Source organism: Hippoglossus stenolepis, chromosome 23, assembly GCF_022539355.2.
Source record: "Hippoglossus stenolepis isolate QCI-W04-F060 chromosome 23, HSTE1.2, whole genome shotgun sequence".
NCBI lineage: Eukaryota > Metazoa > Chordata > Actinopteri > Pleuronectiformes > Pleuronectidae > Hippoglossus > Hippoglossus stenolepis.
The window spans coordinates 4,537,628-4,554,964 of NC_061505.1; the positions used below are offsets into that span (position 1 = coordinate 4,537,628).

Genomic DNA, 17,337 nt, shown 5'->3' on the forward strand with positions numbered 1-17,337 from the left:
ATACAAAAATACTGTATTACTCTGGTACTCTATTACATGTTGAAGCTACTTTTTTTTTTCTTTCTGTTTGGCCTGTGGTGATGCTGGTTGCAGCTTTTCTTTCTGAAACTGTAAATGATGATCGACCCCCCGAAGCTGCAGGTATTCGTGTGGCTGCAGGGGGCGCTGTTGCTCAGTAAGAGTTACAGAGTGTTGCTTTAAAATCATGCATTCGATATTTTACTTACGTAGAAATACTGGGAGCAATATGTACTTTAAGTATCAAAAGTAAAGGGAACTCCATTGATTATAGTACATGTGCTCCTGTGATTGCTCCTGGGTCAGACACCTTATCTTTCTCCCTCGTCAGTCTAATAAATATTCCTTTTAGTATCTAAAGTACGAACAGTGTATTTATTTTTGTTCCTTTTTTACGTATCCTTTAATGTGTCCAGCTTTTATTTGCTATAAATGTTAATAAACACAAAAGTACTTAACCTGAAGGTCTGTTTTTGTGAATTGAAACTGATGTAGGACACTGACACCTTGTGTTGGAGAATAAACATTTCACCTTTCAATCTCCTGTCACACGTTAAACAAGCTTTTATAAAAAAAAACTTCAGAGTTCTAACTTTAAACGTCATTTTAAAAATCCAAGTCTTTGTGATTGTGAGTGAAAAATCACATTTTGTTCTTTTATGAATGAAAGACACAAAAAAAACCCACTTTTGGACATCACAAGCCCCGCCCCTCCTGTCATGAGCTAAAACACCCGGAAGTGGCTCGGAACTTGTCAACAAGCGAGGCCGACTGACATGGTAACGTACCCGTCTCCTTTCTCCGGCCTTTTCTCGCCACCTCACCGCTTCTCGCCCGAAAGAAGCCACTTATTTATCCGCTGAAACTCAAAGTGTTGACGATTCGAGCCGCTTCCCCGCGGTGTCGCCGCCTGGAAGAAGCGAAGCAGCGGAGAGGAAGAGCAGAGGAGGGGAGGCTAGCTGTTAGCTCGCGAAGCTAACTGTTAAAATCTCTCCCCGAGGAGGCGAAGCGGCTCGCGACACAGACGGAACCGAACCCACAACCGGGTGTTTTTAAATCGTCGCGTTGACAACAGCACGAGCTGAACTCAACGTCAGTAGTTTCACGTTCACCGAGAAGGACAGAACAAGTCTCTGGGAACAGTTTTGTTTTTAAACTCGGAAATGGTGGCGAGCCTGGCGTCATTGTTGAGAAGATTGTGGCAAGGAAGTGTGTTTGTGTGTCTGCGTGCGTGTGTCCATTGTGTTAGAGATCAGAACAACCTATTAATATATCTGTCCCCTTTTTATATAACGAGATTGAATTGAATGTAATGCGTATGTATTTTTGAAATCATTTTCGTGGCTTAATTAACTGTATATCTATTAATCAATTAATCAATCAACTTCTATTTGTATAGCTCATATTCACAAATAGTCTCATAATGGTCCAGTGTAAGATTTGGGTGAAAGGGATCTGTTGGCAGAAATTGAATATGAACTAATAAACTTTCAGAAGTACACTTGACCATAAGGGTTCTGTTAATTGTTTATATCCCCAAACTTGACTATCAAATTAAAAGCAGATTGAGAAAGCTGGTATTATCCAACTGATCTGATGTACGTGTCTGCTGACTCATTTCTTTACGGGAGTGACGTAGTTATAAAAAGTTATCATGGTGAAAGTTTCACCAAAGTTTCGGTTTCAACAGACAGCCACAATCAAACACACCTTTCCATTCACCACCTCCTCTTTCTCTTTGCAGGTACAGTCTTCCTGAACCACCCCCACCGCCCCACCCCCCCGCGAGATGGCGCTTCTCTGACCTTTTTTATTTTTACCCTTTTTAAAGTCTTCACTTATTTTTTTTTTTTATATATGATTTCCAACCTTTTTAGAGGAGAAGCGTTATCACAATGACAGAGACTTATAAAGTCCGAGCCCTCCTGGTTTTCACCATAGCAGGTGAGTGAGAACACATTCACAACATCTGTGTCCTTCTATGTTTCTGTCTTAGCTGCCGACACTTTATCAGACTTTTGTTATGTTTTCACTTTTCATGGTATATTGCTGTTATGATCTGTGTCGGACGTGATTTTAAAACTGGTCTGACTCGTTGTGTTTTCGTTCTGCGTCCTCTGCAGCCTGCAGTCGATTCGATCCTGCCCTCTGCTCCGGTAAGGAGACGTCGACTCAGCACTTTATCTCATGTTGTGTCTGTGGCTGTCATGAAAGGATTCTCCAATGTCACATTCTTGTTTCATACGTTCTTGTAACCTTTGAATAGAGGAGATCCGACTTTTAGACACAGTTCCCTGTTTTATTTCACTTTTCTCCTAATGTGAGGGTCTTTTTAATTGTATCTCAGAATCCTATTTAGCATTACTTCCTTTACTTCTTGTCTAAACATGTATTTCCAATTGTAATTTAAAATCAGTGTCCGTCAGGGTTTGGAGAAGTAGAAGTGATGTTTTGAAACAAAGGTTGGATCATTTCTGCTTTGTCCCTCTGTTTCTCAGCTCATTGTGGGCGTTCCCTTCAAGTGTTTGACGACAAAGTGGGAGAGATTATGAGTTCTGCGTACCACAGCTGGTCGTACCGCTTCGGCTCTATCTATGACTGCTGGATCATCAATGGTCGGGAAGGAGAACCCATCGTTCTCAGGTACAGATGCTGAAATGGCTCTCAGTGTGCCATAGACCCCACTGTACTCCTTTCATTGTTATTCCCATCTTCAGCTCTGGCAAACCGACTATTGCTCTTTGTCGTAACATACATCACTACTGGTGTGGTGAGGGAATGTTGCCACAGACACCAGATTTAAAACTCGCATATTCTGCAAAATACAGATTTACCTGACGCAAATCGATTTTAATCTGTCCTGCACTGCAGCTTTAAGTCAGGTTGTCTGTTTCCTGATTTACCTTTCATAGCTAATCCCCCTTTTCTCTTTTCAAATCTTTTTTTATTATTATTTTTTTTAGCTTTTCCCAGTTTTCAGCGCGATGTAGAAAGGAGTCGGTGTCCATAAAATCCTCCGCTGGCGGTGAGCCGATTGTCCTTTGTGGATCCAAGCTGCCGCAGCCAATTGAATTCCCAGGGGGAAATATTACAGTGATGCACCACTTCCTCCCGCATGTGTTCCCTGTGTCATCGTTTCTCTTGAACTATGCCAGAGGTATGGTGACATGTTTTTTTTTTTCTGTAGAATCTTGTGTTTGATCATTTGCAAAGTGCTCCCCTCTTGTACCTTTTCAATGGAACTTATGTCTGTACACTTCTGCTGCAACTTCAACTTTTTCTTATCAGACGGTCATAATCTGTGTAATCCCCTTCTTTTTTTCTACACATTCAGACACTGGTGAATGTCCCGTGACATCTTTTGAATGCCTCGGGGGCCGTTGCCTTCCCCTCTCCTGGCGCTGTAACGGCCAGGTGGAGTGTCTCGGTGAAGGTCCTGGTCTCGGTTCAGACGAACAGGGCTGCGATGGAGAAACGGGAACTCCAGCCCCCTCAAAGCAGGGCAGCACACAGGAAGTAGGAACTAAAAGGGAAATGTACACAGAGAGAAACCATGACAGGGACTCTGACAAACTTAAGGTCATGGATAATAGTCAGAGCTCAGAAAGGTCAGAGGAGAGATACGCTGACTCTGATCTGTGGGGGGAGGAGGAGGAGGAGGAGGAGGAGGCCCAGGTGGATCAAGATCCGCCTCCGACCCATAAGGAGCTCGCTGTGACGCCAAGTCCCATTGAGTGGCCCTGCGGTGGGCTCCTACAGACCTTTTATGGGACATTCTCCCCCCCGGCCATTCGGGGTACTGCTCTGTTCTGTGTCTGGACTCTGGACCCTCAGGATTCCCGGCCCCTCAGATTGGATCTGCAGCAGCTGGTCCTGGGGCCCGGGGACAGACTCACCATCTACAACAGAGAGCAAGGCAATGGAGATGTTATTAAAATTGTGAGTTTGTTTGATTTAGACAGTTTTCTGATAATCGTCTCTAAAGAATCCTTATAAATCATTCCTTATTGTAACACAATGATCCTTCCCGGCATGTTGACAGATCACCAGCGCCTTGAATTACAAACCAGTCCAAGCCGAATCCCACACTGGCGTCCTGTCGTTGACATATGAGACGATTTCTGGCTCAGAGGGGAGCGGTTTTAACGCCACGTTCCACGTCGGGAGCTACTGCCCCCCATGGGAAGGTCGGTGTGGGGGAGCATCAGGTGGTTGCTTCACCCAGGAGCAACGCTGTGATGGGAAATGGGACTGTTCCGAGACGGGGAAGGACGAGGAGGGATGCCGAGGCTGCAGTCCCAACCAGTTTGCGTGTGGAATGGTGGGACAGAGGATGGTGGCATCCAGCCACTTTGCCGGCCGGCCAGTGTGTTACCCGGTCACGGAGAGGTGCAACTACCAGCTGTACTGTGCTGACGGCAGCGACGAGAGGGACTGCACCGTGTGCCAGCCGGGGACCTTTCATTGTGACAGTGACAGGTCAGTTTGGGTCCGTTTCTCTAGAGACTTTCAGACTGAAATTCAGTTCTCTTCTCGCTGTGGAGAGGACGGCGCGTAGTTGAGTTTCAGTGCTCATGCATGAAGCTTGAAAGATTAAAGTTCAGTCTTTATCTTGGAAATGTTTGTTCATCAAATAACTTCACCTCGTGGTCCATACATTAGTTAATCTGGAGATTTTCCATCATATCAAACTGCTTGTTTCACCCGATTGAAGTTTTTTAGTCACCGGTGAGCTGTTGATGTTTAATGCAAACATTTTTGATAATTAAAAGTTAGTGGTCAAAGTTTAGTCAGGACTTTGACCACTTTTTATCAACGTGAGGTGTGTCTAGTGTGTTAGTCTGAAGATATACATCATCATGTGAGAGCTCGCCTGCATTTGTCTGAAGTATTGAACATGAATTTGGTTTGTGTATTGTGTACGATTGTGTTGCCCCGTAGTCAAACATTTCCGAACAGGACGAAGCTGAATCTCTTACTCGTGTTACCCCTGCATACTCTAACACACAAGTGGCCCATTGTCCCGTGCACAGGTGCGTGTTTGAGAGCTGGCGCTGTGACGGCCAGGTGGACTGCAAGGACGGCACGGACGAGCTCAACTGCACCGTCATCCTGCCCCGCAAGGTCATCACCGCGGCAACGGTTGGCAGCCTGGTGTGCGGGCTCCTGCTTGTGATCGCCATGGGCTGCACCTGTAAACTGTACTCGCTCAGGACAAGGGAGTACAGGTAACTTAATGGTTTTTGTACATTTATTGCTTTTAATACTGCTCATCCCGCAGTTTCTGCTCTGTTCCATATTTGTTTTAGCTCTGTAACTGAAGTATATTTGCTTAACAGACGTGTTGATTCTTTTAAACAAGCATCGTGGGCTTTTTAATGACTCCCACTGCCAGATTTTGTGTTGACTCTCTGAGACAGTGACTCACAAGAGGCACACTTTGTTTTCATAACTTCGGGATTCGGTTGCTGCCAAAACGACCAGACAGCACCTCTCAAACGCTTCAGAACCTCCCACAACACAGACAGCATGCGGCGTAGAAAGACACACACAAACTACCAGGTTGTTGTCTCAGCCAAAGCCGCCCATGTTGTGTACTCTTCTGAAAATTACACTCCTCAACTGTGTACAGCGTTTAAAAACAAACCATGTGTGGTTTAAGGATTGTAGCCGTTATTCAGGGTAATTTACTTTTAAAATTGGCTATAGAACAGTAGATAAATATATGATAAAGAAGTTTATACTGTGGATGAATCTCTGGAAAACCCTCACATCAGAAAACCAGTGTCACGTGTGTGTGTGAATGTGTCCTAATGTGTGTTTTCCCGCAGCCTGTTTGCTCCAATCAGCCGCCAGGAAGCGGAGCTAATCCAGCAGCAGGCTCCTCCGTCCTACGGTCAGCTGATCGCCCAGGGCATCATCCCGCCAGTGGAGGACTTCCCCACAGAGAACCCCAATGAGGTGAGAGAGAAGAGCGTCACGAGGGCATGTAGCTGTTTACAGGATGAGTTGACCTTTTGTATCATATCCGATAATCTGTTCCGCTGATGATTGATCGTGTAGTTAAACTTGTTGAATGCTTACTACAGCTTAGAACCTTTTGTTTGACATTATCATTGGTAAAGTTCACATATTCATAACATAGTTGATATTTCTGTAAATTAGGTTGTAAAAGTTGGGCTTGTATTCAAAGAACTGGTCAATCCCTCTCCCATCATCATGAATATCGAGGAGTAACACAGGCTCCCACAGTCTGTGTTGCATTATGGGTTGTTTGTAACCTTCTGAGAACATTCCTATGAAGAGGAGGGTCATCCTAACATCAGTCTTATGTTGCAACGCAGACTTCAGCGTCCAGTTTTCAATTCTCACACGGGCTTATTTGTTTGGCAGTGAAATTGAAAGCACCTGACCGTAACGTGAAAACACTGGAAATCAAACCCCCGAGCTTCAGAGGCCCATAACAAATTAATTCAATGCCTTGAAGTTTGAAAGAAAGGAGTCGGTATGAAAACACGGGGGGGATGTGGAGGACTGATAACCGACTCATTCATGGGGGAAGAGGCCTCATTGCTGAGTGGCACATTCTTCAGCTGTCCGGCGACACTAAGTCCACTCTTATCTACAGTAGCTCCTGTGTCATCGGTCTTAAAGTCATGTGCTCCACTCCAGCAGCCGACTTCCTTCAGCCCACAGCCGCCTGATGGAGATTAATGGAGTGTTAAGACAGAACGAATGTGCTGTTGCTACGCGAGCTCACATTAAGGTGCTTTATTATTAGCCAATGACGACAGTCGGGGTGATTTAGATGAGGGATTAACAAAGCATGTGATGTCTGATGGGTCGGCCCCAGATACAAACTCGCTCTTTAAACTTGGATCAGTGTTTTGGGATTGTTTTAATACAACTTGAAGAAATTGGGAGGGTTGTAGAAAACACATTTTTTAATTCTGTTTCTTTTCCTCTTTGTCAGACCTCGTCTCTTTCTCTGAGGGGAATCCTCCAGCTCCTCCGCCAGGACGCTGCCAACTCCCCACACCGCAGACGCAGGCCCCGCTTCGTCCGCCGGGCCGTTCGCCGCATGAGGCGCTGGGGTCTGATCCCCAGACCTCCCTCCAGGCCGACTCAGACATCGAGCTCCAGCCAGCAGCAGGCAGACGCCGCCCCCTCTGGCCAGGAACCGGCTCTCTCCACTCCCACCAGCTCCTCGTTGGCCGTGGAGGCGCTGAACCAGCCGGTGCCTCAGAAACTCGGCTTGTTGGCTCAGTCCGAGCCGCATCACCAGCAGGACGACGACGACGACGACGTACTGCCTCTTCTGCTTTCGCTGCCCCCGCCGCCCGTTGCCTCCCCGCCTCCGCCTCCGTACGCTCCCCCAGCGCCACCCCCGTCCTTCCCGTTCACTCCCCCCGTCGCCGTGCCCCCGAGCAGCCCCTCTCTCGCCTCCATCTTCCACACGCTGGGCCTGAGCATCTCCCTCTTCAGAGCGTCGCCCTCGTCCTCCTCCACCAACTCCATGCCCCTCTCCGCCTCGCCCTCCTTCTCCTCCTCCTCCTCCTCAGATGACGAGGTGCTGCTCATCCCTCTCTCCGAAGACACCACTTCAGAGGATGACGTGCCCATGCTCACCTGAACGGCTTCCTCCCTCGCCCAGTGACTCACACCCCTTCTCTGTCTCCTTTTTACGCACTAATAACTGAGTCTTTCCACATTCGTTTGAACTTAAGCACAGGAGGTGGCCCACAGCGAGACGCACCCTCACTGTGCCTTTTTGAAATTGCTTTGAGTTGGATTTGTTGACGTATGGAAACGAGTATTTGACCTTTTTTTTTTTTTTTAAAGACTTCTTTCAGAAAGTGTAAGTTTTAGACGGAGAGCATGGCTGATGTATGTCGGGGAGTGAGCGTGGGTCGGGACCGGGTGTGCACTTAATTTTACGCCGGGCTGCACATTGAAGGTAAACTTTTTGCACAGAAGAATCTTCCCTATCCAGAAACTGAGGCAGGCGACTGTCACCCTGAATGATGAGAGTTTTTATGATGGAAATTTGTTGTGTTTTGTATGGTTGCAACTGTGTGAATGAATTTATGTCTTGCGTAGACAGTGGAGTATGTTTGTAGATGTGGTCCATCCCCACATACTTCTGCCACTTGCATCCAGTCTCACGTTATATCCGATGTTATAATAGAACAGAAAAGATTTCCCCTATTTAAGTGCCTTTTTGAGGAGTTTTCCTGTAGATGGCTCGAGGTGATTGAGACGATTCCCGGTGAAACGCGCTGCACACGGAAACACACGGAGGCACGTTTTCCTGACACCACAGCACGCGTCGACACATCAGTGACTCCACGATTTAAAAACAATGCATGACTACTCTGCAAGCCGGCAATAACTTTTCGGGACCCCGTAGTTTTTGTGCACATTCATGGCAACGTAACTGCGTTTTTCGATTACTTACACACACACACACACACACACACACACACACACACACACACGTACACTTTCTAAGCGAATGTATGTAATATACAAAAAGCAAATATGTCAAAAGACAATCTCTTTGGTGCCTGATTTTAGTGTGTATGTGTGTCGTGTGCACAGGAAGATGAGGGGCCCCCTCGTGATGAGCAGGGCCCCGCAATCACAAAAACAACCTCAACTTGAATCTTCAGCCCCCGAGGGGAATGGATCGCATCCTGTCACATTTTGACACAGCAGACTTGTGGTGTGCCATTTGTATTGTTGTACATTTTACAGTGTTTTTATTTCAGCAAGTTGCTTCTAATTTTTCCTTTCCTCTTAAGTTTAATTTTTTTTTTCTGTTGCTTTGATGAATGTATTGGTGTCGATGTAGAGTAGCCGGAAGTTTAAAATTTAGCTAAATAAGAGAGAAAGTGATTTTATGATTTTTATTAGGGTCAACTTCACTGTATATAAGTAAAAATGTGGCTGAGATTAAACGATTTGCACTTTTAGTTTCGGCGTGTTGTGTTTGTTTGTTGGTCAGTGACGAGCGTGAGGTGCGGCCGACACAGAGGAGACAACAGGTGAGAGAGTTGTTGCTTTGTGTATTGTATTCAAACGTCCTCACTCCGACTCCTGGATGAGCTCCTCAGTGTTTTGTCCTGAAGACAGAAGTTGAGATCAGGACTCGGGATTAGAAGTGAACGAGTGGAGAGAGCGACATTGAGTTCGGCTACAAGGTAATCACCATGACTGCTTTTAAATTCATTGACGTCGTAGGAAAGGGATTGTTGAAGCTGAATTTCTTATAATTACTGTAGAAATTAGAAACCATATAACTGCGTTTTTCTCACTGTAAACAATTTTTGGGGGAGAAACATTTTTTTTTTAAACTATGGAAAGATACAAGCTAAATGCAGAGTCATGACTTTGGTTTACAAACTTGAAGTATTGATTTAAATCGAAGGACAAATAAATACACATCACTTTACATTATTTTCATTTACATTAGTTTCATATCGTACAAGTCAACTTTGAATTCAGTTTTTACAAAACACTGGGGTCATGAGTCAAAGTACTCAGTGTTTTTTATTCCCACATTGCTGGGAATAAAATTCTGGTGGTGAAATTAACTGAACTAAATGACCACTTAGCCTAAAAGACAGAAATATAAATGTACTGACCTCACAAAAACTGATTTTATCATATGTACTATTAGATTTCAATGAATTATAGAAGTTTAATGTGTTTGTGGCACCTTGTAACTTTATTTTTATATAGACGGCTCTTCTCTATAGGCTGCTGGTGTCACTATGATAAATTAATAAATTGGTTTGATGGGATCCACTACAGCCTGGAGTAAACACCCTGTGTGCTGCTGCTGCTCATGAGACGTCCGGAGACAAACTGTGAAACGTTGTCCTCACTGTGACCTTTAAATAGGTCCCAGCCATAATTATGAGTTCCCCTCCGGCCCTGAGGCTCTGGGTGGGGACGTTGGTGGTCATGCTGGTGGCTGAGCTGCCTGGAGCTCTGCAGAAGTGCATCTTTGATGAGGTTCAGGCTCAGGTCCGAGTGGTCCGAGCTGCATGGATCCACCCCCACGGCCCACCCGACGAGCCCACACCCGCACCCCCGACTGGGCCACGGCACCAGAGGAGCAGCCTGGGAGAGATGACCCCTTCCGCTCCTGCCTCGCCACGGCCAATCAGGATCCACACCTGGATTCCGAGAGAGAGCGACCACCTATCAGACGCAGAGAAGGGGAGACTGGAGGCAGCAGTGGAGGAGGCTGTGAGGGTGGTGTCGTCTTTACTGTCAGGTAAGAAAACGACACACACACACACACACACACACACACACACACACACACACACACACACACACTCACAGTATAATAAACTATTGATCTTTTCACAGTGAACAGGGTTGTGGGTCCTTTGCTGCTCAGCAGAGACATCAACAAATACTGCAAGTTCATCTGGAGCAATTCAAGAACAAGCAACTACAACAGGTGTGTGTGTGTGTGTGTGTGTGTGTGTGTGGTGTGTGTGTGTGTGTAGTTATGACAGTAATGATGGGGAGAGCTCATGCAGACTCTACACAGAAAAGCCTCAGCCTCACACGTCTTCCCTTTAAAGCCCCACTTCCTTATTTACCCAATAGAACTACATAATAATCACATATATAAAAGGAGGAGGGTTGTCATGAAAACTGATTTAAAATGTTACAGATGTTTTTCTTCAGGTGTGGTCGAGCCAACAACAACTACAGGAATGAGACGTGTCTGGATGTGACGGTAAGTCTGAATAATTTAAATGATTTCCTTTGTTTAACTGGAGAAGACAGAAACAGCAAGTACCTGTTATGTCACTGTTCCTTGTTAGTGAGGGACACCTTCATGACAAGCATCAAATAAGCACTGTTTCCCCCCCCCCCACAGATCCCAGATCAGCACCTGTCTGGATGTGATATTTACCCGGAGCCTGACTCACCGCTCAGGACTGTTCTCAGACCTGAAGGTGCCGGACTCCCCGACACCGACTTCCTGCTTTACCTCCACACACAGTCCACTGACAAGTGTCGGGCAGAGGTGAAGACTCACAGAAAACACACTGTTGTGTACAAAGTACTTGAAGGTTTTCAATCCATAGTAAAATGTATTCAGGCAGCACTTTTCTAAGGAAAGTTACTATACGATGTGAACATTAGTCGACAATTACCACAAAACAATCAATGCTTATGTCTTCTTGTCCTCAAACCACATGTGTGACTCTTTCTTTGTATGTTCAGTAAGTTTAAGTGTCTCTGGAAATGCTGTTTTCTAAACAAAAAAAATATGATACATAAAATGTAGTTCTGTCACTGGAGACATTTCATTTTAGTATCTCTTCTTCAGCCCAGTGTGTTGGCGTACGCCGCCCACTGCCAGACGGACACCCAGGGGCGACCTGTGGCCGGGGTGGTGGTCATCTGCAGGGACAGACTCTCAGAAGCTGCCTACAACCACCAGGCTACAGTACAGGTAGGAATTCTCATATTGATAACTATGAAACATGTTTATAAAATGTTTTTCTCCAGCAGGATGAGATGGAAGGATCATAATGAGTGTGTTTTTTCCAGACTGTGATTCACGAGCTGTTCCACGCGCTGGGCTTCTCTAGAGATCTCTTCCACACCTGGAAAGACTGTTCGTCCTCATCTCCAGGTTTTTCTACTGTTTTTTAGATGTTTTTTTATGTCACTATATAAACTTTAAACACAGCATGTGGATGTCCTCTCCTCTGTGATGTGTGTAACTGCCTCATATGTCATGTCGCTCCTCTCGATGTTCAGTGTAATTTAGGCAAATATGTGAAATGACATTTGAATAATTACATTTATTTGTTGGGTGTTTGTCTAACACGGTGGACCCTGAAGTCCAAAATCCCAAAACACATAGGGGCAATCAGGGGCGAGCCTTGTCGATAGCAGGTATCATTTAATTTGCCCTTTGGGGCCACCGTAGTCCAAGTTACATAAAAGGATCAGTTGAATTAGTAGAACAGTGAAAAGTAACCCAATAAACAACTAGAAATTGCATTAAAATGGGATAGTAAACGTGAAACATTTAAAAAGTGCAAAAAAGAAATAAAGTCTGTAAATATCTGTAAATGTCAAAGGTTAAATATCAGCGACACATTTAAACTCACATTCAGGATGAGTTTCATTGATCAGAAATGTGTTTGTGTTTTTCTTCGTGCAGCACTGGGCTCTGGATGTTCACCTCGGGGGAAAGTGGTTCACTCTGATGGATCAGGTCAGATGAGGATTTACACCTCGTCCGTCATCTCAGCCCTGCAGACGCACCTGACCTCCCCTGACCCTGAGCTGGGAGGCCCGCTGGAGAACCTGGTGCTGCAGCTGCTCAGGTTCCATTCAGATTCAACGGACATACTCGTCGCCCGTTTCAAACTTCTGACTCCTTCCTTCAGGATGCACCAGGCAGAGCGTCCTCTCACTGGGAGGCCCGGGTCCTGCGGGGGTCCATCATGGCTGCGGAGCTGGAGGACCCTGCCACGGTCCGGATCGACCCGGTCACTTTAGCTGCTCTGCAGGACACAGGCTGGTACAGAGTGGAGCTGAGCCGGGCACAGAGTCTGGTCTGGGGTGACGGTAAGAGAAGAGGACGGGTGGTGAGGATAACAAAGAGTTTACAAAGGAACAACAATTGATGTTTGAATAATTAAAATGGGCTGATTTCTACGTCTCAAGGACAATAAACTATATAATTTAACATAAATGTGTGTTTTGTAGGTGAAGGAGCCTCGTTTGGTTCCCTGTCAACCTGCCAACACAACTCTTCATCCTTTTTCTGCACCGGCAGGTTCATTCAAACTTTGTTTTCTCCAAAACAACTTGTGCCTTCAAGGGGAACACTGGCATTGTGTTTATTGTAATTGGCTGATTATATTTCCAGCAATAATGTTTGCAATATTTTTCCCTCTCAGTGGACTCGGGTGTCATTTTCTTCACCTCCACAAGGGCGAGTGCCAAACCGATCCATACCTGGAGGGGTGTAGAGTATTTAAACCGCTAAAGAATTCAGTGAGTTATATTTTTTTAAACACAACAGCTTTTAATGTGCAATTATTATTTGTATTTTATATTTTTAGTTAATTTGCTTTTGTTCTAACGTGTGATTATAGTGTTTTTTATTTATTGAGCTCATCTTGTATTGACTTTAATGTGCATTCTTTACATCTATGCTCTGGACTTGTAGCTGTCAAATCCTGTAAAGCAGTAACTTCTGTATTTTATGTATTTATTTGTAATCTGAGCCTTTTTTTAATCATCATTTCCATGCTTTGTCTTCATGCAGAGTGAATGCTGGAAAAGGGAAAACACCAGGCCGACACCTGAGCTCGACTGGAGCGGGGAGATTTGGGGCCTCGGCTGCCGTTGCTTCTCCTCCAACCTGACCAGACAGGTGTGTGTGTGTCTGTGTGTGAGTGAGTGTGTGTCTGTGTGTGTGTGTGTGTGTGTGTGTGTGTGTGTGTGTGTGTGTTGTGTGTGTGTGTGTGTGTGTGTGTGTGTGTGTGTGTGTGTGTGTGTGTGTGTGTGTGTGTGTGTGTGTGAGAGAGAGAGTGTCACCTCACCTGCCTTTTTTAAACTTTTTCCTGAGTTTCACATTATTTTCCTCCTTCTCTTTTCCACGAGCAGACGCAGTTCCTTGTGTCGAGCAGCTCAGTGGAGGGCCACTGTTACAGACACAGATGTACTGGACCAAACAGATACCAAATCCAGGTGTCTGGCTCTGACTGGGTGACCTGTCCCCCAGGGGGCGCAATTCAGGTAATGAGACCCAACATGTAACTATAGTGTGCTGTAAATCACAAGACTTTGTTAAGAGATGCTGGAAACATTAACTCCTGCGTCTTTTTTAAAATCCTCAGATAAATGGATACCAGGGTTTAGTTTTCTGCCCGGACAGGAGGTTGTGCCTCTACCCGGATATTACTCCTCCCTCAGATGATGTTGGTGGATTTCCTCCTTCCAACACAAGGCAAGCATGATTTAAAAATATGGCTTCCCCTCGTCTTACAATAATGTAACTCAGGACAACTTTATTGTTGTGTTTTTGTTCAGTGACCCCTACGAGATGATGAATTCAGCCCAGGACGGCGGCTGGTCGACCCTCAGGCCTCACACAGAGCTCAGTGTGGCCTCGGCGCTCGGCTTCACGGCTGCTGTGTGTCTCCTGGCTGCTCTCGCTGTGTCTTACAGGAAATGTCGCTCCTGCAAGAACAGGGTTCGCACTGTTCCAGACGATCACAGTGACCTTTAAAAACCACTGACCATTAACACTGCTATTGAGTCTTGAGTAGTTAATACATTTTTTCTGTACCGTAATTTAAGTGACATTGTGTTTTGAATGTGAAAAAGAAATACAGATATATTCACACACAGTTCATTTGAATAAAAATTTTAATTTTACCACTTAATAGTAGTAGATCTCTCATTATCTCTTATGATGTGGTAAAATATCACAAAGCAAAGGAATAAGAGGCTGCAAGGTTTTAAAGATGATTGTACAAACTGGTGTTTAAATGCATCATATAATCACATTATCCGCTCCCGATGTAAATATATAAAGTATTTAAATATAAAGGCCCATTCTAGGGTAAAGAAAACCACAATTCACACACTTTAGGTGAAACACATCACATCATGATTATTTCGTATAACCGATCCCTGTCACCTAAATCTTAATGAGTGAAACTTTTAAGAGACTGCCACTAGAGACAGACCTTTTATATCGTTTTTATCTCCTGTGCCACACTGGGATGGAGGTCTGTCTGGGAGCCACACCACCCAGACAGATTTCGTACGGTGAACTGGTCTGGCAACATTCACGCTTTAGTTTCAGGCAGAGGAAGCAGAACGGCACTTGGCATCGAGGGCAGTCAATGTTCTTGCAGTGTTGTTGGTTGTGCTCCACCTTCATGCCACATGTCGGGCAGGCCCTGACTGACGGGCAGCTGGTGACACCCTCCACGTCAGGCAGACTGATGGTGCGACATATCTGTAGAAGCTGGAGGTCCTTGTTGGCACAGCTGTCGTTGTTGCAGCGGTCCGACCGAGGACACCAACCTTTCCACTTCCTCCGACACTGCCAACAGAATTGGTATTTCGTCCTCTGATCAGCTGTGCAGATGGTGCACTGGACACACAGGTTGGATAGATCCTTTCGCTCCACACACGTATTGCACTGTGGGCACTGATATGCAAAACATTGAAAAATCCCATCACATAAAGAAATCAGTGCACTTGATTGTGTTTTAATTATCTGAATCATAAAAAGAACCAAATCCCTGGAGCACTCACAGGCTGAATGTCACAGAAGTCTGCAGCAGCCAGACGAGCCATGGTCTCTTCAAAGTGCCTCATCTCCGACACTGACAGAATGGCCAGTCGGCGAACTTCTTTATACGACCACCGCTTATTGCACCGTTTGGTTCCCTCTCCCACTGCAGGGCATCTGAACTTATAATTCCCCTTGAAACAACAATTAAAGAACCAGTTAAAAGTTTGTCTCGAGACCCTTTGAAAGCCCCATAGACTGTATATGAAGATGGACATGACAGCTCCCCAAAGGTACAGCCAAAGAGTCTTCATCGCCTCCAGTGCATTTTAAAATAAATATATCTCAAAAATGGTTTCTGTCATTTAAGGTAATCACATTGGTGTTTGTCCAAATGCTCATTTTCCAGTAAGTTTGGATTAAATTAGTTATTTGATGCTGTAAAAACAGAGCAAAACATCTGCATAGACTTCAAATGATGTCATCAGCACAAGATGGCAGAGTTCCAGTCCAAAAATAATTCGGCTTCATTTCTGGATGGTGGGAGGAGTGGAGCTGAGTCATCTACCTGTATATACAGTTTATGGGAATCACTGGACAAAAGTACCTACATTTAATTGCTTAGCGATCTTAGAACAATAAAATGTGACTCACTCTGCATGTAGTTATAATGAATCACATAATACACCAGTGACTGAACTTTCACTTTTGATGGGCTTGAACTGGACCGGGTCATTTTACATTGTGGTATTGATTCTCTTAATTAATTAAAGGATCTGGGTGTATCTTCTACCACTGAACAACACACATGCTGCGGATGATAGCATGAGCCAGTGACACAGGCTGTGTTTCCCGCTTCATTTGCAAGCACATTGATTTAAACAAAGCCTAGAAAGAAAAAAACAAGTTTCAGGGAGGTACCTGATCCAGCTGGCTGCGGCAACACTGTGTCAGAGTCTCAGGGGAGACAGCGTGTCCACAGGACATCACTGCTCGGGGACCACCGTCGCCGTCTTCTGAAGCTGAAGTGTACGAGAGGAAGTAATTAGAAAAGGAAGATTCGTACAATCCTACGTTCAAAGAAAAATAAACAGACAACTGAACTTACTAACAAAGGGAAAACAAAAGTTTTATCATCTGTGAATGAACTTCAAACACTAGCCACTCTTGTGAGAAAGGGAATAAATCTTACAAAATGGATCCAAGTCGTCCCTTCTGCCGACTAAATCTAGTGTGGAGTCGAGCGGGTTGTATTTCTTCTTCTTCTTAAATCTCTTAGAAATCCTATTTATTGATGCACGGGAAAACATCTGGACACCAGACAATAACAAACATAAGATTCACAACAGACATTATCACTTTACAACAGTTAGTTTGTTGACAACACTTGTTACTGATATTGAAAACAACTAGTTATCAAAAATATTTAAATAACTACAGTGGAGTCAAAGTGTAGTGTGACAGTATTTCCATGTATGAAACACAATAAAATGAAAATACACTTAATACTTGTGTGACTGTATTTAGTCGTGTTCTTAAAAAGTTACCAAACGATAAAGCTACAAAAACTTACCTTCGTTCATTCAGAGCAGCAGCAACATCGATCCTCTCTCTCTCTCTCTGTGTGTGTTTGCGTGTGTGTGTTTGTAACAACACACGCAGCTCACTTTGACACTCCCTCAACTACTTCCTTATTATTACGTGGTTGTGTTTTTGATATTCAGATGATTAAATATAAAGAGGATCGATGCTGACAAACAGCAGCTGACCTCATTGAACCTCCTGTTCCAACCACTGGTTCTTTTATGTTTTAATTTTTGATTTTTGATTAGAATAATAGTATTTTCAAATTTTATTTGGACAGCGGCTGGTCGACCCTCAGGCCTCACACAGAGCTCAGTGTGGCCTCGGCGCTCGGCTTCACGGCTGCTGTGTGTCTCCTGGCTGCTCTCGCTGTGTCTTACAGGAAATGTCGCTCCTGCAAGAACAGGGTTCGCACTGTTCCAGACGAT

The 17,337-nt window shown here is 44.8% G+C and overlaps 3 protein-coding genes across 3 annotated transcripts; 2 read left to right on the forward strand and 1 right to left on the reverse strand.

The window, feature by feature from the left end:
• The first annotated feature begins 746 nt into the window (after positions 1-746).
• lrp10 (low density lipoprotein receptor-related protein 10) lies at positions 747-7,790 on the forward strand. Its single transcript, XM_035148564.2, has 10 exons — positions 747-797; positions 1,763-1,962; positions 2,142-2,174; positions 2,517-2,661; positions 2,982-3,175; positions 3,353-3,957; positions 4,061-4,497; positions 5,052-5,246; positions 5,850-5,979; positions 6,992-7,790. The coding sequence occupies exons 2-10, from the start codon at positions 1,914-1,916 to the stop codon at positions 7,649-7,651; spliced, it is 2,448 nt and encodes an 815-aa protein (XP_035004455.1). The 5' UTR covers positions 747-797; positions 1,763-1,913; the 3' UTR covers positions 7,652-7,790.
• A 2,125-nt stretch (positions 7,791-9,915) lies between these two features.
• LOC118102416 (leishmanolysin-like peptidase 2) lies at positions 9,916-14,314 on the forward strand (the record flags this gene model as incomplete). The annotated part of the gene is given in 13 exon segments (XM_047338787.1): positions 9,916-10,303; positions 10,402-10,495; positions 10,729-10,780; positions 10,925-11,074; positions 11,381-11,506; positions 11,605-11,689; positions 12,227-12,375; positions 12,456-12,636; positions 12,778-12,847; positions 12,972-13,068; positions 13,343-13,450; positions 13,684-13,815; positions 13,917-14,314. Coding segments are annotated over 13 exon segments (1,752 nt in total), but the record flags the coding sequence as incomplete, so codon positions are not given.
• Positions 14,315-14,417: 103 nt separating this feature from the next.
• LOC118102418 (E3 ubiquitin-protein ligase RNF19B) lies at positions 14,418-17,139 on the reverse strand. The gene is made up of 5 exons (XM_035148568.2): positions 16,899-17,139; positions 16,518-16,635; positions 16,247-16,347; positions 15,349-15,519; positions 14,418-15,241 (listed from the first exon to the last, which is right to left on the reverse strand). The coding sequence occupies exons 2-5, from the start codon at positions 16,633-16,635 to the stop codon at positions 14,786-14,788; spliced, it is 846 nt and encodes a 281-aa protein (XP_035004459.2). The 5' UTR covers positions 16,899-17,139; the 3' UTR covers positions 14,418-14,785.
• Positions 17,140-17,337: the final 198 nt, after the last annotated feature.